Source organism: Geotrypetes seraphini, chromosome 2, assembly GCF_902459505.1.
Source record: "Geotrypetes seraphini chromosome 2, aGeoSer1.1, whole genome shotgun sequence".
NCBI lineage: Eukaryota > Metazoa > Chordata > Amphibia > Gymnophiona > Dermophiidae > Geotrypetes > Geotrypetes seraphini.
In genome coordinates, this window is record NC_047085.1 from 192,275,794 (window position 1) to 192,296,875 (window position 21,082).

Genomic DNA, 21,082 nt, shown 5'->3' on the forward strand with positions numbered 1-21,082 from the left:
TCCCCTTTTTTTTCTCCTTCCCCCATGCAATCCAACATCTCCCTTGCCCCCTACCATATTTCCGTGCTACCTCTCTTCCCCATACCAAGGTTCAGCATCCCTTATGTCTTCTTCCCATTCAACATGTAACCTTTTTCCTTCCTTGGTACTCCTTTACTGCAGCAGTCAGCAGCATCCTTTCCTGCTCTGTGCCACTTCTGTATCAGACTAGTCATAGCCAGGACCAAGATCTCTTCTGTGAAAGGAACAACTAAGACAAAAAAAGCAGAAGTGAAAGTTTCCACCCACTCTGACACCATATTCATGTTATGGCTTGGGCAAGGCCTTTCTCTTTATGCCCTCCTGGGAGGCCTGCCATGTCTCTGCCTATTCCATAACAGGAAGTTGATGACAGAATAGGAGGAAACATGACGGTCAGAGAGTGAAAGAATGAGGTAAAATCAGGAATAGCTGGAAAGGGGAGGTAGTGCCCTGTTCACCACAGGAGAAAGCTTGTGCACTGAAAAATGTAAGTTGAGCCGCACTAGTCTTAAGCATTTAAATCATAGTACAGTCATCTGTCATTTGTGAATATAAGTTTAATCGAAACAATATTGCATCAGAGAGACTGTTCTCTTAAATGTGCAAGTCACTATTTCTGTGTGGAGGCCTCATGAAATGAGGGCTTGTTTGGATAAGGTTCTTGTTATTTAGTAAAGTGAAGTTCTGAACTCCACCTTCTCTGATGCTAAAATAAGGAAGTTGAAAATGATGCATGTCTGCACACTCCTGTATATACATTATTGCACAAACTCTCTGACCAAAATCCATAGGCATGAACAGCCTAAACCTGAGAAGTAGACTGTTTGAAGATGCTTTATGCAAGGCTGACTTTGCAGAATCATCTTTATAAGTACTGTTGTGTTTTGGGTTTATTCTTCTTGTGAAGGGCATGGATATACCTTGATGTGTTATGAGTACCACGCCTAGTATCTTGTATTAGGCTTATATCTTCTTGAAGGAAGTATTGTGTCCTGTACTTAGCCTGGCATATGACCTGAACTAGTATGCAAGGGAATAAAAATCAGGAGAGACTGTGGGAGTAGCATAAGGTGTTGAGGTTGCTTGGGCTTATTCTTCGACAAAGAGCAATATAGGCTCATAGTCCAATCCCTAGTCCTAGGTCTAGTGGACTATTGTAATATCCTCTATCTACCATGCCCCACAAACTTGATAAAACAGCTACAGACTGTACAGAACACAGCCCTCAGACTGATCTATTCACTTGGAAAATTTGACCACATCACCGATGCCTACCTAGACTCACACTGGCTACCTATACAAACACGACTTCAATTCAAATTATACTGTCTATTATTGAAAGCAATAAACGGTACAACCCCCACCTATCTAAACAATCGCCTAAACCGGAACCTTACAACAAGACAAAGGAAAACTCTGACCCCATTTTCTTACCCCCCACTCAAAGGTACTCAACGCATGAAGATGTATGACAACCTACTAGCGACGCAGGCAGTGAAACTAGACCCCTCCATCACTAACTTGCTGACAGCAACAAGCGACTACAAATCATTTCGAAAGTAAATCAAAACCCGGCTATTCAAAAAACACATCCAGATATCCTAACTCTCCCCATGTCCTTCCCCCGCCCTCAAAATAACTCCCCCTCAAATTGACACTATTTTTGCATTTTCTCCACAAAGTTTCAACTACGAAACCAGCCCCTAAATTGTAATAATTCTATAAACGGTCAGTTGTCTCCTGATTTCTACTCATATTGGAATTTCTCCCCTGCTCGCTACCCATCTTGTAACTTCTCCTCTAAGACTCAACTATGTAACCAGCCCCTAGTGTGTAATTTTTCCTGGAAATGTCCAGTTTTCTTCTGTTGTAATCTGCCTAGAACTGCAAGGTACAGGCGGAATAGAAGTCACTAATGTAATGTAATTGAAAACAAAATTTGGGTTTTTAAAATACACTGACATTTCTAGGTCTCTGACCTCCGCTTTTATGATTTCTGCAGGACTCTGAGGAAGACGACAACGAACTTGAGGCTATTAATAGGAAAGTAATGAGCTTGCAGGGCTCACAGAGCTTACGGCCTTATGTACCTGAGGAGTTTGCAGACTTTGCTGTTTACAATGCCAGCCTGGAGAATAGGGACTGGATTTCTTCCAAAACAGACTTCATCAACTCCCGTGTCCTGGAGAAGGAGGTGTCTCGCAGCCCCACCACTAGCAGTATCACCAGTGGCTATGTCTCTCACAGTGCCTCCACTGTGACTTTGTCTGACATAATGGTCCCCTGCAGTGACAGCATCGACCAACTAACCAGTCAGGTGAGGGATTTGGATTTGCACGACCATTCAGATCATCACCCGGCATGTGATTTCAAAAGATCTTTGAGCAAGGAATTTATAGAGCCAGAGAGAGAACTGGCAAAAGATAAGATAAACCTGGCATCACTCAAAGAACAAAGTGCCTTACAAAAAATGACTCCAGGCCCTCAACATTCCACAGCAAATGTACCTAACATTCTCCATAGAACTAGTTCTCTTTCTCTATTGGACACTTCATCTGGCACAAGGAAGCTCAGTTCTGTTGGTTTTTCATCATCTGCAACCACAGTAGAACACATATTAGATGTCTTTGAAGATTATGCATTTACAGAGTTCATGGGTGTAGAAGATGGAAAAGACTTTGAGCATACTACTGAAAAGCAAGCCTATTCTGTTTCTTCTAATGGAGAGAAAGACACGCGGAATGCTATAGAAGGCAGTGCCTTAGACTTATCAGATGCTGCTCATAAGTCACAAGACCGGACCCTACCACAGGGTCGCCAACTGTCAAACTCAAAAAGTCCTGGGATTTTCTGTGAGGCCTGCCCTGATTCTCCCGCTGGCAACAACATTCATGGAAAGAATCATTCAGATGTCTCGGAATATGTTGCTGGCATTTCTGGACATCCGATCCAGGTGCCACCTGACTGGGTAACGATAGGATCGCAAGTCTCTCTTGGAAACAGCAAGACGGGAACAGTGAAGTATATTGGTCCAGTGGACTATTCAGAGGGCATATGGGTTGGAGTAGAGCTAAGTGGCCAATTAGGTAAGAAACCCAATTAGCATGCATACATTGCTGTGTTAACTTATAAACAAGTGTTATAGTAACCCCGTTTTGATTGGTAGCATAATAGATGCAATGGAAACCCTAAATATACTCAGCCGATGGGATGACAGGATTGACTGAATACCATAACATCTTTTAACAAAGACTTTCCTGGTCAGTAGTAGTTTTGCTGTGGGAACCAGTATGCATTTATATGTTGCCAGAATCCCAACTGTGCAATCACTGCATCAGTTTTCATAAATGAGGCATGTCAAACCCATACCATGCATTTCTTTTTATAGGTCAGTTGACCTTAAACTGAAAATATACCAAATTTCTCAAATGATGTATGTGTTTGTATAGATGAGAACAGGATGGAAGCCCTGGCATAAAAAAGTACTTTTTAAAAATTTTTACATGCCTCCAAGCCAGGGACTCTCAACATTGTCCTTGGGATACACCAGCCAGTCAGGTTTTCAGGATACCCAAAATAAATATTCATGAGATAGGTTTGCATAAAGTGAAGGCATTGATGTAAATGTATCTCATGCATAGTCATAGTGGATATCTTAACATCCCAACCGTCTTAGTGTTACATTATGGGCTCCTTTTACTAAGGTATGTTAGGGCCTTAATGTGCTGAATAGCACATGCTAAATTGCCGTGCGAGCTAGACCTTAACGCCAGCATTGAGCTGGTGTTATTCTAGAAGCGTACCGTGCGGTTTAGCGTGCAGTAATTTCGTGCGTGCACTAAAAACGCTAGCGCACCTTAGTGAAAGGAGCCCTATGTTATGCACATATCCCACCTAATCTCTGCAAAGGTTCAAAGCAGGTGAATAACAAGAACCAAATCATAACTATCACAAAAAATTCTATCAAAAAACGAGCTTTAGCAATTTTCCTGAAATGTAAGGAATTGTTTTGTAAGTGTACAGAGTACAGAAAAGAATTCCAAAATTTTGCCATCAAAAATGAAAATGATTTGACAAATAATGACTTTAATTGGATATTTTTTACAGATGGATCAGCCAAAATTAAAGGAGGAGTGGGTCGAGAACCCCTACTGAAAGCTGGTACAAACCCTAATGGGGAAATTGGTTAAAATGTACATGAATTTCCTTTCTAAGATGGAGAATACACACAAACATTTTGGCATTCTGGGAAATTGCCATTTACATGTTTGCAGTCTGCAAGGGTTTATGCCACTATTTCTACATGCCCCCAAACAATATTATCTTATATTTATCCTTTTTATAGATTCTCAGCTTCCTCTCTACCATTTGTGTTCATACTTCCATCATATGAGCCGCTATCATCATTGGATTAATATTTTCTTTTATTTATTTATATTTTTAACTCTATAATTATAACTTTCAAAGCGACTTATCTGTTTTAAACTTTTAGATGGAGTGCCTCTCCATTTCATTTACACTTCATCAGGCTTGAGGCTCCTCCAGCGCTCTTAAGTTTTTGTGCAGCTATCTCAGCATCTCTTTCCTTCTTTATGATAACGCGGTCAAACCTAAAGCAAATATGGTCAAACATGGTGAAGAGAGGGTTTAACCCACATTATCATAAAGAACAAAAAAGAAGGAAAGAGACGCTGAGATAGCTGCAAAAGAACGTAGAGCGCTAGAGGAGCCTCAACCCTGATGAAACTCATATTGTTTTATCATTATTTGTTCTTTTTTCTGTATCAAATTTTAGTTCTTCCCTGATTTACCTATGAAATGTATGTCTGTCTGTCTATCCCTATACTGTATGTCTCCCTCTTTAAAAAAATATTTATTGTTCATCGCTTTGTAGACTTTGAAAAAAGCGATTTTATCAAATACGAAATAAACTTGAAACATGATCGTGTTGGGAGAGGCTGTCCGTCTAAAAGTATAAAACAGATAAGTTGCTTTGAAAGTTATAATTATTGAGTGAAAAATATAAATAAATAAAAGAAAATATTGATTCAATGACGATAGCGGCTCATACGATGGAAGTATGAACTCAAATGGTGGAGAGCTAGCTGAGGATCTATAAAAAGGATAAATATAATATTGTTTGGAGGTATATAGTTATAAGTTGAATGCATTGAATAGCCCTAAAGATAGCATAATATGATATGACCTACTATTTCCACGTGTACATGCTTCTAAAATGCCTCTTTAGTATCATGCCAAAGCTGCCTGTCTTAATTAACGTAACATAAAAATCAGCTTCTAGACCGCATAACCTTGTAGATCTATGCGATTTACAAAAGATTACATCAACTTACAACCGAGTGATCATCGTGGAATTTAATTACCCAAAAATCTAGAGAATAAGTAAGTTTTCAAACATTTTCTAAATTCCAGATATGAGAAAGACATAAGAAATAATTGTTCGAATTCTTTGTCCCAACTGGCAGCCTGACATGAAAGCATGCGTTCATGGAATCTTTTGAACATACAACCCTTCACTGATGGATAAATAAAAAAACAGGAGCTTTACGTGAATGTTTTGGAGATTGTTAAATGCACTATGACAATGAGTTTCAAACTGCATTGAAAGGAACTAGATAAGACTCAAAAATGGTGACTGCAAAAGCCCAGTACAGGACCTCAGAATCAACATGGTCTGATGGGCCCTGTGCGGCCCAACTCTTCTTGCATAAGACTTTCTGTTACCTAAGAACCCCATGCAAGGGGCAGGGCCTGTCAACCTTCACTAGCCCCCAGCTTAAGCACAGCAGCAGATGCCACACCAAAAGATATACCTGGCCGTTTCTTGGCCACCCCATTTTCAGGCTACAGGTCTACTTCATTGCCCTCACTTTCCCTAATTAAGCACTGCTGCTTCAGTATTCTCTTTCCTCTTAACAATTTGTGCCAGGGCTTCCTCCTCTTGTGCAGTTCAGTGAGATGTTTGAACCACATGGGGCTCTGTAGAATCTGGGTACATGCTGTTCAAACACTACATCAAACCTCACGGGAGGCGGAAGCATTGGCACAGTCTACTAGAAAAACAGAAGTTAGTCACACCTCTCCTTAGTTGGCCTGTGCCGTCATCTCAAAATGGAAATACAGATGGGGATTAGGGAGGCACCAATTATTAGGTGAGGGAAGGATTATTCAGATAAACCAACCAAAGTTCTCCTATATTTCTTTTACTAAAGGTTAAAGGCCCTGAAGGTGGGGGGGAACCCCCTCTCTCTAGCTTATTCTTATGAAAGGACAATTTCTCTCTCCTCTGAAAATAAATTAAGATTCATGGGCCGATGCTCAAAACCAAACGTAGACATTAGAGACGATTAGCGCCAGATTAGAATTTCGTTAGCATGCTTAGAGAGCTCTGGCAAGGGAGACAACATGCGCACTGAAGATTAGCACAAATAGCATGCAAATGTAGTCAGATGTTAATGAGGTCATTTCCTAATGTTTACAGAACAGTGTAATAAACAAGGCCGCCTTCCTGCAGAAAAAATAATGCCAACTCAAAACAGGCATTATTAGGATGTTAGAATTGTGGGAAATCCACTCTTCATTCTTTAAAATCTAGTTCAAATTGATAGTAATGCAGATTAAATAAAAATCTTAATTAAGGTCAGGTAAAGAAATATGTAGAAACTTACAATCCCTATGTCTCAGGAAGATTTTGTGTTTAATGTTTCTACACAGAGTCAATATCACATTTTTACTCTAACTTATCCCACCCTCTTTGATGAATAAACTTAAACTTTGCTAGCTGGTGTCAGGCTAGTACTGCTCCAAAAAGAGTCTGATTTAAAACAGAATTTCCATGAAGCAACATTTCTGATGTTATCTCAGTTTGAATAGAAATTTCTCACTTCTGCCCAGGGAAAGATCATTGCAACCCCTCTCCAGCGAGACATCCTTGTCCAGAGCACCAATTTTCTCTCACATTCTGTCATACTCTGGCTCTTACGCACACATACACACTTACACTCTGGTTCACATGCTCATACTTTGGCTAATATCTAGGAAATCCCATGTCTCCATAGCAATTAATGGTTAAGTCCTGTCATTGGCTAACAACAGGCTAGTATGGAAGTAATGGAGCCTGGCAATTCAGGATTAGTCCAGCTTAATGAAGATTATGTCATGGAAATTGGTCCTATGATGCAAAGGCGTAGTCAGCTTAAACATACATAATCCATTCTCTGATAGGCCCATCAAAGGGGAGTCTTAGCAGACCTGCCCTTTGACTACCTCCATGGGAAGGCATAATTGTCCAAGATCAACTTGACCTAAATGATCTTCTCACCTAGAATAAACTGTTCAGCTCCACATTGCTGTGTTTTTCAGTATACCAGCTTGGATCAATGGCAGCTTAATTCTCCTTAAAAAAAATAGTTCAGGTCTGGTCTGGACAGCTATGTAGCAAAGCTTAAATTTAACTAAACTTTTCTATAGGCTAGGCTAGGCCAGGCTAACCATAGCAAGACAGATCTCCACTTCCAGGGTGCTAAATGCTACAAGACTGTTGTTAGGTGCCATTGACTTGTCCTCGAGTCCTAGCGACTTGATGAATTGCAGATCTAAAATGAAATCAGCTTTTGTCCTAGTCTGGAAAGGTCCCCCAGTGTCATCCCCATGGTTGTTTTCAACGTGTTCAGCCATCTGATTGCAGGTCACCCTCTTCACCTGGTTCCTTCGATCTTTCTAACATGATGTCCTTCTCCATTGATCTCTGTTCTGATGGTGTGACCAAAATAAGACAGTCATAACTTCATTATTCGGGCTTCAAGTGACATAGCTGGTTTGATCTCTTCCAGAATTGATTTGTTAGTTGTTTTGGTGGTCCACAGCACGCCTAAAATCCTTCTCCAGCACCAAAGCTCAGATGAGTCAATCTTCTTTCTGTCTTATGTCCGTAGTGTCCAGCTTTCGCATCCGTAATCGACCACTGAGAAAATGAGTGCGTGAACAAGTCTGATCTTCATTTGGAGTGTTACCTCCTTGCCTTTGAATACTTTGTCGAGAGTCTTCATTGAAGAGCGACCAAGTGCTATTCTGTGGAGTATTTCCTCAATGCTAGTTGCTTCTTTGTTTACAAAAGAGCCCAGAAGATAGAATAGAAGCTGTAAAGCATTTCAATCGCCTTCAAGCTCAAAATCTTCATCATTTTCCGTGTTCATGATCTTTGTCTAATCTCATGTTATAACTTTCGGCTTTGACTTTTCTCAGTAGATATAGCATGTCTTCTTTGCTTTTGGTGATGAGCATTGTATCATCTGCTTAGCGCAAGTTGTTTATATTTCAGCCACCAACTTTGAAACCAACAAACTCTTCTTCCAAATTTGCTTTTCTGAAGATGGTTTCACCTGACACTGTTGAGTTATGTGTTTGGGTATTCCCATTTGCACTAGAGTTCTCCATAGTTTATTGTGATCCATACCGTCAAAAGCTTTGATGAAGCAAAGGTAAAAGGGTTTTTGGTATTCTTTGCTCTTCGTCAGTATCTATCTAACATTGGCAATAATGTCTCTTGTTCCTCGACCTTTTCTGAAACCTGCCTAAATTTCGGGTAGTTCTTGCTCAACATATGATTGGCGCCTTCATTGTATTATTTTCAGCAATATTTTGCTGGTGTGTGGAATTAATGCAATCGTTCTGTAGTTGTTACAGTCCTTGGCGTCACCTTTCTTCAGTGTACGGTATGAACAGTGATCTTCTCTAATCAGTTGGCCATGTTTTTTCCTTCCAAATCTGTTGACACAGTCAAGTGAGGGCCATGATAGCACCTTCTGAGCCTATTATTAATTCAACTGGAATACTGTTGATACCAGGTGACTTGATTTTCGATAAAGCTTTAATCGCTGCTATGATTTCTTCTTTACAAATATCTGGTTCTTCTTCGGCTTAAGTTTCCTGTTCAATTTCCCCAATGTTATCCTCATTGCCTTGTTTGTATAAATTTTCCTTATATTCTTTCCATCTCTTTTTGATGCTTTCTGGATCATTCAGTATCGTTCCATTAGTGTCTTTAAGCATCTCCAGTCAAAGGTTGGAATTTCTGCCGCAATCTCTTAATCTCCTAAAAAGCTAATCTGGTTTTTCCATTTAAATGTTCTGATTCAGTTTTCTAATTTCCTGCGTGCTTGTACGTGGTGAGCGTGTTGTCGGGGCAGCGGCTGACTGAGGAGAGGAGAGGTGAGGCCGCGCGCATGCTCATTCAGGATGGCGGCCGGCTTGGATCGGGAGCTGGGAGGCGCTGACGGACGGCAGAGGCATCGGCCGAAGCAGGAGGGCAGCCTCACGGGGACCCCGAGGGAAGGAAACCACCACTTTGGAAATGCTGCAGCACCTGCAGGCAGGTACTCACCCCTGGGCCACCATTGCAAACAGAGCTCGTTTATCAGGGCACTGCTCGGTTTGTGAGACAAAAGTTTGCTGCGTGTTTTGCTCGTTTTGCAAAACACTCGCAAACCGGTGCACTCGTAAACCGAGGTACCACTGTAATTTAAAAAAGCACACAACAAAAAAACAAATTGTTGAGCTCTTCAACAATCTTTGATCTATAAAAGTCTTCTTTAGATGCATCAACCTCACACTATAATCTCTTAATCTTAGCCTTTTAACAATTCAGTTTAGTGATTTCCAGCAGTCTATCTCAGTGTTGGCAAGAATTCACTTATATGTACTCCTACAAAGCCTGAATAAACCAAGGAACCAAATTAGTTTTCCATATAATGTAGGTTTGCAGAGGAACTTCTGCATTTAGGGAATCTTCAAGCAATGTAGACCAGTGATCAGTTACATTACATTACAGATTTCTGTTCCGCCATTACCTTTTGGTTCAAAGCGGATTACAAAAAGAGTTATGGATGAGAGTTACAACGTTAGATCAGAGAAGGTTTCCAAGAGAGGGAAAAGTAGGATCTGGGGTTAGGGAGGGGATGGTAAGAGGGGGGTTAAGCTTTATCATGGTATTAAGCTTTTTCCTGGTATTCATGGTATTAAGCTTTATTAAGGGATTTCTTGAAGAGTATAGTTTTTATTTCCTTTCTGAACATCTTGTAGTCTGGGGTTGTTGTCAATAGGTTGGAGACTTGGTTGTCTATCTTCGCTGCCTGAGTGGCTAGTAGGCCGTCATATAGTTTTTTCCGTTTTACTTCTTTGATTGGGGGGTAAGTGAATGGGGTGTGTGTTTTCCTATGCCTGGTAGAGGTGGTTTGGATGAGGCGGTCATTTAGGTAGATTGGGCTGTCTCTATTTATAGTTTTAAATAGTATACAGTAGAATTTAAATTGTATTCTTTTCTGTATTGGAAGCCAATGAGAATTGATGAATGCCTCAGTAATGTGATCATGTTTTTTCAATGAGTAGACGAGTCTCAGAGCTGTATTCTGAATTGTCTGTAGTTGTTTAATCATTATTGTAGGGCAGGGGAGGTAGAGGATGTTGCAATAGTCTAGGATACTTAGGATTAGAGATTGTACTAGGAGTTAAAATTGTGTTTTTTCGAAGAATTTTCGGACTTATCTAAGGTTTCTCATAACTGCGAAAGATTTCTGTATTGTTTTGTTAATTTGTGGTTGCATGGTGCAGCCTCTGTCAATAGTCATACCTAGAAGTTTTAGGGTGGTTTGCAAAGGGTAGTTGATGGAGTTGATTTCTAAGTTGGTTATGGTTTGGATTTTGTTATTTTCTAAGAGGATGAATTTAGTTTTGTCTGGGTTGAGTTTCAGTTTGTGGTCTTCCATCCAAGTCGTAACTGTAGCTAAAGTTCTGTGTAGTGTGTCTGTCATTAAGAGCATTGGTTGGTCGAAAGGAATGAGGATGGTGATGTCATCAGCTTAGCTATAAGACGTTAGGCCTTGTTTGTTCAGGTAAACGCAGAGAGAGGCGGTATATAGGTTGAAGAGAGTAGGGGACAGTGGGGACCAGTGTTCCCTCTAAGCGGGCGGGTGTTGTGAGCAAACTTTTTTCACCGTGAGCCAAAAATATCGGGCGCCAGCAAGTTATGAGCCAACTCGCCCGATTCTCCTCTCGCCGCCCTGCCATCTGCCGTACGCCTCTTCCGATTGTGCGCTGTGACGAGAAACGTGTGCGCTGCGATGTAATATTTTGTGCGCCAGCGCAGCTTAGCGGGAACACTGGTTCAAATGGTTTTATTTATTTCCCCAAATTTATTTTTGTTATACGCATTGAAAATATTTGATATTGCGTTTAAATCAAAATCTCAATAAACTTGAAACGAGTGCCCGTGAGATTGTGGGAGGGTTAAATACTCAAAACTTAGAAGTTTTTGCTACGCCAGCTTTCTGGTATCTTTACATACAGTGGCGTACCTAGCATATGTAACATCCGGGGCCCATCATTTTTTGGCACCCCCCCCATCTGTAAGAAAAACATGATTTTTAGTAACAAACCACACGTCACACATGAGTACCTAGGAAAAGGCAGCATCTTACATATTGCAGTGAGCAGTACATCAATACACCCATTGTAAAACTAAACAAGCCAGACCAGCACAGATCAATCCTACACCGTCAATCCTAACAGAAAACACACAGAACACAGAAAACACCTTCGCCTAGTAAGGAATATGTAATCACAAACTAACCCCTCCCTCTTTTACAAAACTGTAGTGTGGATTTTAGCTACGGAGGTAACAGCTCTGATGCTCATAAAATTCTGAGCATCAGAGCTGCTACCACCAAGGCTGGTGCTAAAAACGCTTCACAGTTTTGTAAAAGGGGGGATAAAATAAAAATACATAGACAAAGGTTAAATTGAACCAGGAAGAAGCTGGACTCTGCATACAATGCTTCACAGAAACAGTGACACATGTCTCCTAAAGCAATAAATAAATAGAAATTTTTTTCTACCTTTGTCTTCTGTGGTTTCTCCTTTCCTCATCTTCTTGTAACTCTCTTCCTTCCATCCACTGTCTGCCGTCTCTCTTCCCCTATATGGCATCTTCTCTCCTTCTATGCCCCTTCCAGAAACTGTATGCCTCCCCCTTCCATCTCTCCTTTCACCCCATTGGTCTGGCATCTCTCTCCTCGCCTTCCCTCTCCCACACCTCTCCTCATAGTCTGGTATCTCCCCTTCCCTGATTCTCTGGCATCTCTCTCCTTTCCTTTTCTTCCATCTTTCGCTCCCCCTCCATGCTCTCACATCTCCCCCTTCCTTTTCCCTTAGACTGGCATACCTTCCTCCTACGCTCCAAGCCCTGGCATCTCCTTTAATTCCCTCCCTCATCTTCCTTCTCCCTCCAGCTGGGTACCGCAACACTCTTCCCTGCAGCTCTGCACTTCCCCACAATTGCCATGCTTCGGTTCCTCTTCTTCCTTCCTTCCCCCCCCCCCCCCCCCCCGCGGGACCCTGCGGCACCATCAACTCTTACTCCCTCTAATGTCGGCCCTGCAGCTCCAGACTTCCTCGCACCTTCTCCCCTCCCCCTTTGGATCGCTATTATTTTAAATGTTATAGCCGCGGAGCTGTATCCATCAGTGGAGATGTCTAACCTCGGCCTGCCCCGGAACTCTTACTGCAACAGTGACTTCCTGTTCCTGCCTAGACGGGCGGCTGCTGCAGTAAGAGTTCCGGGGCAGGCCGAGGTTAGACATCTCCACTGATGGATACAGCTCTGCGGCTATAACATTTAAAATAATAGCGATCCAAAGGGGGAGGGGAGAAGGTGCGAGGAAGTCTGGAGCTGCAGGGCCGACATTAGAGGGAGTAAGAGTTGATGGTGCCGCAGGGTCCCGCGGGGGGGGGGGGGGGGGAGGAAGGAAGGAAGAAGAGGAACCGAAGCATGGCAATTGTGGGGAAGTGCAGAGCTGCAGGAGCTGTTATAGCCTCCCCTTACCTTTGCGACGCGTGTGTGCGCTGTGAAGAGAAACTTGTGCGCTGCGATATAATATTTTGTGCGTGAGCGCAGGCCAACGCAGCTTAGCGGGAACACTGGTGGGGACCCTTGTGGAACGCCGCAGGGGTTGGACCAAGGTTTGGATTTTTCTTTGTCTGATTTTATGTTGTATGTTCTGGATTTTAAGAAACCTTCAAACCATGAGTATACTTAGTCTGAGATGCCTATTGAGTCCAAGATTTGCAGTAGGATGTTATGGTCTACCAGGTCAAATGCCGCCGTCAGGTCCAACTGTATGAGCAGCATTTTTTTTCCAATACTGAGGTGTTGTCTTGCTGTGTCGATAAGGGAGCCTAGTAGTGTCTCTGTGCTGAAGTTAGTTCTGAAGCCGGATTGCGTGGGATGGAGTAAGTTATGGTCCTCGAGATAGTTGGTGAGGAATTTGGCTACTAATCCTTCTGTTAGTTTGATATATAGAGGTATTGAGGCTATTGGTCTGTAGTTGGATGAGAGGTCTGTTGGTCCTTTTGGGTCTTTTAAGATTGGGGTGATGATGATTTTGCTGAGGTCATTCGGGAAAATGCCATCTGTGAGCATGGTTTGTATCCAGTGTAGGAGTAAGATACGGAACTTAGTGCTCGCTGATGTCAGGAGATATGGCGGGCAGTGGTTGAGTTCACATGATGCGTGGCTGTACTTATTGTAGAGTTTGTTGAATTCGGTCCAATGTATCTTAGGGAATTGGGACCAGGATCTGTCTGCAGCACAAGATTCATTTTCTGTGGGGAGTATTGTGACTTCGAGTAGGTGGGTTGGGTTATTAATGAGAGTAGCTCTGGTGTTTGTAATTTTATTCTTGAAGTGTTCAGCTAGGAGGGAGGCTGAAGGGGAGGAGTTATTGTTAGTGGTCAGATAGGATATGGTGTTAGTTAGATCTTTTAATATTTGGAATAGTTTTTTGGTGTCTTGGGTTTCCGTGCCTATTAGGTTGGTGTAATGTTTTTTTCTCTTTTCTTTTAATAGAAGTTTGTATTGTTTGTTAATTTTTTTCCAGGCGGTTTTCGTGTGATCTTGGTTGGTTTTTCTCCATTTTCTTTCCAGACGTCTACATTGTCTCTTGAGTAAGAGTAGTTCTTCGTCGAACCATTGTTCTGATCGTCTGCATGTTCTGGTTTTGGTTCGTAGTGGGGCTTGTTCATCTAGGATGTTGTTGCTCAAATAGCCCCAGTGTGAAATGAAGTCTTTGGGGTTATCTTCTTGGATTGTTTCGTCTACTTTTGACCAGAAAATGGCGGGCTCGATGCATTTGCGTGATGTGTAGGTTACTATTTTGGATATTGGTTTGGTTTTGTTTTTGGTCCAGATGATGTTGAAGGTGTAAGTGTAGTGGTCTGACCAGAGGGATGGGGACCAGGTTCCATTAGACGTTTGAATTTCTGAAGTAGAATTTTGATGGGTCATGAAGGCTGCAATGAGTAATTTGTGGGTTTAAAATTTGGAAGGATAGGGCATTAAGGAAAGAAAGTAGATTGTCTATCCAGTTGACTGGATAGGGTCAGAAAAATATTCTGATAAAAGTTTAGGCAGCCGTACCTCTTTTTAACTTTTCAGTATCAATGTTATTCCTTACTTGCTTCATAGTGGGGGGTATGATGGAAAACATTCCACAAGACAAATTTAAATCAAATTGCAATTCATGATGATCTGATGAAGAAAAAATTTCTGAAGACCAGGCAACTACGTTTTACCAATAAACATTAAGGGAGCAGAGTTATCAACATGGGCTACTGTTAAGAGGGATTATTATTTTATCACTATCAAATGGTATTTTAGCACAGGTCCTACTTTATGCAATCAGACCTAGTTACTAATAACTGGGATTAACAGTAAAATGACACATTTTAACAGTAGCTCAAATTGACAAGTTCTCCACAGATCAAGTGTAGGGCCACCATTTTACAAGTAAGCTTGTCAACAATCTGAGTTAGTGCCTCCATAGAGGATTAAACAAATTCTAACACGTATTGGAAAAAGGAATCTCACCTTGATGCAAATGAAATTGACCTAAAATTACTATCCAAGTAAAATCTGTTCAGAGATGAGACATTCCTGCTAAATAAAAAAGTCAGTGGATAAAATATCAGGAGGATAATGAATAAGATATTAGTAATATAGACTACAATACCTTCTAAAAGGTCACTATCTAAAATTGTTTCAGTGGTGCACTATTAGACTTCTTTTTATGAAAAATTTTGCAGAATGACCCCTTTAGGTCCCAAGCATAATCTTTTGGACAGCATTGATTTATTAGCCCTGCATCTAAATTAACATGACATTTCATCATAAGTACTGTACTAGGCAAATATCTGACTCGCAGAACAAGTCAAAAATTAAGAGATTTTGTTTCTGGGATATCTTGCATTGACAAGCATAAAAGACAGACAAATGATTTCATAACGGGTTTGCACATATGTGATCATCTCTGGGAAAAGGTGACTAAAGTCTCTAGAAATGAAAAATGGGGTTTTAATGAATTCTAGTGTTTCAATGAGCAAACAATTTGTAATACAACAGTTAAAAATCCATCCTTTTATGTGAAAAAAATAACAAGTTGAGAGGAGTTTAAAATGTACATTTTTCAGACTGCTTATGGACCCATGAAATAAAAAATCAGCCATTCTCAAAATTTTTCATCCGCTACTTTAGTCACCTTTTCCCAGAGACCGTCATGTCATATGAAGTGTAGTGCATGTCAAGAATCTAATAATCTGTCTTGGTGCTGATGAACAATGCAATTCCTGTTGATTGCCAGAAATGGACAAATTGCAATATCACCTATGATCTGTTAAAATGGGAGTACGATAGACATCCTTAACAGTCGCAAAGCACCCTGACTTAAAAGAAACTCTAGAAGTCCATACAAAGAAGCAAACTCCTTAGTAGAGAGTGAAACAGTAATGGGGAAATGTTGACAATTTTGCCCGGTATTGCCGCAGCAACGGTAGACCGTTCTATGGTAGTGCCATAAGAACAGGAACTGCTGCCAGGGTAATAAAGAGGTGATGGGAACCGAGGGCACCCTCCCCAAGCCTATCTTTTAATGTCCCCAGTGGTCTAGTTGCTCCTTCAAGATCAGGAAAGAGCCCAACTCTTTCCTGCCACTGCTAGAGCCACCAGTTTGAACTCTGAAGATTCTCAAAATAGCTGCTGAGACTTCATGGGGCATCCTCGCAAGACTTATTCAGAGTAGCTAGAAACTACATGTGAATAAGTAGGGAAAGCATGCAGAGTTTGCCATTCTTTACAATTTCCCTGCTGGATTCTGTATAGGACACCCAATCTCAGAAACCGCCTAAGCGGTTTTTGAGAATTGCACATGGGCGTCCTAAATAGAATCGTGCCCACTTAACACCAGGATTCTCTAACCTGTGTCCATGTCACAGGTGCCGGTTAGAGAATCAGGTTTCCTCTGAACTGATCGCAGCAAGGGAATCTCCCTGCTGCAATCAGTTTAGCGGCTGTGGCAGAGAACCCATCCTCCTCCTCCTGCAAAGACTACCGGCAAGAGGGATGCCCAGTCCCTCCTGCCGGAAACCCCGAAGCTGCCCAACCCCAAATGTCCACAGCAGGAGGAGTGCCCAATTCCTCCTGCTGCCACCCCCGAAAACATCCACCAGTAGGAGGATGTCCAGTCCCTCCTGCCGGAACCCCACCCACCCGAGACATCCAGGGATATTCCAGCAGGGATATCCAGTCCCTCTTGCTGGAACACCCCCGCCCTCGAGACATCCCCCGCCACCTCCCTCCCCAAGCCCACCCAGATCCCACAAGTACCTTTTTAGTTGTTCGGCCGAAGGGATGCTTACTCCCTCTGGCCAGCAGGCCTGCCTCCACTGAATGGTAGGCATTCCCCTTCTGGGTGCATCATGGGATGCACCGAGGAGGGGCCTAAGGCTCTGATTGGCCCAGACACATAAGGCCCCTCTCATAGGAGGGCCAACTGGAATCTTAGGCCTCTCTCCCAGTGCATTCTAGGATGCACTGGGAGTTGTTTAAGATTCTGATTGGTCAGATCCCTTAAACCACCTCACTACTGGGAGAGAGGCCTAAGATTACGATTGGCCCAGATGCCTAAGGCCCCTCCTTGTGAGGTCTGGGAGTGGTCAGGGTGCTGGGGGATGTCTCGGGAGGATAGGGGGTCCAGCTGGAGGGACTGGGCATCCCTCTTGATAGGGAATGTGTCGGGGGGGGGGGAGATTTCTGGCAGGAAGGACTGGGCATCCCTCCTGCCAGTGGATGTCTTGGGGGGTGGAGGTAGGAGGAATTGGGCACTCCTCCTGCTGCAGACATTTGGGGGTGTGGGGACAGCTTCAGGGGTTCCAGCAGGAGAGACTTCCCTCCTGCCAGGGATTGTTTTGGGGTTTGCGGCAGGAAGGATTGGGAATCCCTCTTGCCAGGTGACTTTGCGGTGGGATAGGTTCCCTGCTGCAGCCGCTAAACTGATTGCGGCATGGCGATTCCCTTGCCACAATCAGTTTAGCGGCTGCATCTATTTAAAATGTAGGCCAGCATTTTGCTGGCCTACATTTCAGGCGCCTATCACGGCCCTAGAGAGATGCCTAGGGCCACCTAAGCTCGCCTAAGGCCACTTCCAGGTGAAACTACACCCATGCCTAGCCCTGGGAAAGCTTTGGCAGCCCTATGTTCCTCCCTAGGCTTGTCTCGGGGTGTGTGTTGTTTTTATTTTTAAAACGTGCTTCCCAATTGGCTCGTTAGACAGCGGTAGGACACCTACCGTTGCCTACAATCATGATGCTGTTTATAGAATTTGCAATGCCCTAGGCTCATAAAATTGTATAAAATAATGTTTCAAGTATGCATACACTTTTATAAAATGTCCCTTGGGATTTTGGCAGTCTGTACTGCTAATAGTCTCTGGGTATAAATCATCAGAGATATCACATAAATATATTTTGTGTACCTCCTCTCCCAAAGGTTGGCAAGAGAATGATAGGTGACAAAATTCATCACCGTCCCCGTCCCCGCGGATAACCGCGGGAAATTATCCCATGTCATTTTTTAGTGTCTATTTCAGCCTCAGTCCTTCTACACCAGCATTCTTCAAAGAAAAGCTTGAGGGTCAGTGGTTGTGGCCATTTATACTCTGATTCTTCCCTCTCTCCATAAAGAATGACATGAAGATTGTTTACCATGGTTATCCGCGGGGACAGGAACGATGATGAATTTTGTCACCGTATCATTCTCTAGTTGGCATTAACATTACAATGCAGATCTCTGGCAACACTGTGCAACCTTCAGAGCACTGGTGTCCTCTACCTGAAATTTTAGCCCATAAGAACCTGGTTCCTGCTTCATTTCCTTTACCTGCCCTGTTTTCTCAATACCTGATTTTGAGAGGATGGTGAAAAAGCCATACTGTCTATTGTTTCTTAGAATGGAACATAAGATGCCAAGTAGCCTTATGAGGTGTGGGGAAAATAAGCAGCAAATTCTTTACAGGCTGTGAGAGTGGTGGTGTTCTGGTCATAACAGTGCAACGATTTTCTTGTATGTGAACTTTCAAGCTTTTTTTCTTGAAATGTGGTAGAGAATGCAAAGAATTTTCAGGAAGAAAGTAAAAGAAGTCTGCAGTAATTTTCTTGTAGGTTATGGTATATTTGATTTTGTAGTACAGTTAATTTGGAGGGGAGAATAAATTATGTGTATATATAATAGAATATATTTGGTTGTTGACATTTGATGTGCCCATCACCTTTCAAGACCTGCTAATCAAAACAATTTACATAAAAACAAAGAAGGAAAAGAATGCCAATTGTTTTAGAGGAAAGAAACACCAAAATAGAGTAGATGTTTTGCCTTGATAACTGATTTCTCTTACTCTAGTGAAGTCCAGTAACTAGTAGCAGGAAAGCAAACACAATGGGTTATCACAGAGGTATTGAGGCATATGGCATCTAACTGGTGAAAAGGAAAGATCTGATGTAACACACTGTGCAACAGATGCTAGTTCAAGTCTTATTATGGAAGTTCAAGTGCACAGTTGCTGGACATTGAACAAAAAAATCTGTTTATGTTGCAGCCAGTTGACTGACCTGAAGAGCACACATTGCAGCTTGATAAGAGCAAGAAATGCTGCAGACTGACATCTTTATTTTTTTGCTTTGAAGGAAAACACGATGGGACAGTGGAAGGCAGAGAGTACTTCCATTGCAAGCCCAAACACGGCGTGTTGGTTCGTCCTGGGTGCCTCTCTAAAGTACCAGAATCAGCAAAAACAGCCAGCAGCACAGTCCAACCCCAGGCATTTGCCAGCACAGAGAAGCGGAATAGAACTCTCCTGCAGGGGTCACCTTCCAGAGTGGCAGAAGCAGCACTGTATCAATCAGGGGATGCAGCCGCTTCAGCTTTTTCCAGGAAACAGGAGAACCGAAAGTCCTGGATTAACTAAACCACAGTATTTGCACTTCCTATACTACAGCGTGTAGAAATCGTTCTGAATTTTAAATAAATGTACAATTGTACAGTTTTAACATGTCATCACTGAATGCTCAGAATCATGACTTTTAATATAAAATATCTGTATATGATATATGCATATATCATATATTACACATATGTACAGATATATATATATATATATATATGATGTGTATCTATAAATTGTCTGCCAGTCAGCAGATGGCGCTATACACTAAAATACAACTAATGTTCATTTGTAGATACAAGGTACTGAACAATTTATTATATGTCAGCTCTGAAAATATATTTTAAATTTAAGAAAATATTTTGTTCCATAAAAAAATGTTAATTCTGTATTTGATAAGGTTACCATATGCTGGTCTCTCTCCTTGTTTTGTAATTACCAAAGAATCTGTATGGGACTCAGCTAACTGCTGTTCTAGCTAACTCCTTGTTTTTAATATTAGTTCTCTCACGTAGTTCCATGCCTGCCTGCCTTTCGTTTAGTCACTGCTGCCTGGGCACCAAGCTGCCTTATCTGTTGGTGTGTAAGTGAACACACTGCAGACACATCGCCGTAACTGCATCACCGTAGCTTGTCTTCCAGAGACCCTGCCACTGTGCTGGTCTGCAGCTGTGCTATCTTCTTAACATGCATCTCCTGTGGTGATTCTTGCACAAGCCTGCCAGGCAAAGTTAAATGCTAAATCAGTATTAGCACAAGCATGGGTATACAGTCTGGATGGTGTCCACTTTTTGGATAAATCTGGCCATTGGGGTGGTGGGGGAAGGTGAGGTGGACAAGAGGACAGGATCGCTGCCAGGGATGGGTTCACCACTTCACACCGTACACTCTTTTCTATGTGAAACAAAAGCTATCGCTAAGAAATTTTGAAAGAGCTACTTTAGTACGAGTGATGTTGGATTTTGTGTGTGGTGCTTGTTAGCAGAAAACCAATATATATATATACCTTTACAAACGTTTCGATTTTTCTGAAGCAAGCAGTGGTTAAAACAACAGACAGACACGGCCTGCTCTACCTTTGATTTTGGGGGATTTTTCTTTGTAACAGAGACTAAATGAGATACCTGGGACCTTACTGAAAAGCTGCTCTCGTTTGGGTTTTGTGTATACTGTGCTGACCTGTAGTATTTTTCTATGTAAAGAACTAGAATTTAAATTACATTTCAGCAATACTGTATTTAATTGGTACAGAATATGTGTTTTAGAATACAAATTTGTTTATTTCAGACAAAACAATTAGACTCTCATTTGTGGCTCATGTTAAGAATCTCAGTACAGAAAAAAAAGGTTCAAGAAAAAAAGAGACATCAGTCTTGGATAAGTCACTTAGCATTCCTTTGTCTCAGGTACAAACTTAGATTGTGAGCCTTGCAGGGACAGAAAATACCTACTGTACCTGAATTCAAACTCACCTTGAGCTACAACTGACAAAGATGGGACTAAATCCAACATCCCTTCCCTATAAGAACTGTGGATCTCTGTTTCTCGAGTTGTTTATGAAGTACCTCCTAACCTGTCTGGTTTTCAGGATATGTACCATGAATATGCATGTGAGAGATTTTGCGTGAAATAGCTGTAATGCATGCATTTCTCTTTTGCAGATTCATGGTTGATGTCCTGACAACCAGACTGGCTAAGGGCTGCTCCAGGAATGGTTT

At 42.0% G+C, this 21,082-nt stretch overlaps 1 protein-coding gene across 1 annotated transcript in view; it reads left to right on the top strand.

Annotated features, from left to right (window-relative positions):
• Positions 1–20,585, top strand: part of KIF13A (kinesin family member 13A) — a 483,305-nt gene extending 462,720 nt beyond the window's left edge. Inside the window, 2 exon segments of the mRNA XM_033934590.1 lie at positions 2,024–3,107; positions 19,108–20,585. Of these exon segments, the coding sequence (XP_033790481.1) occupies positions 2,024–3,107; positions 19,108–19,388 (1,365 nt within the window). The 3' untranslated portion in view covers positions 19,389–20,585.
• The last annotated feature ends 497 nt before the right edge of the window (positions 20,586–21,082 follow it).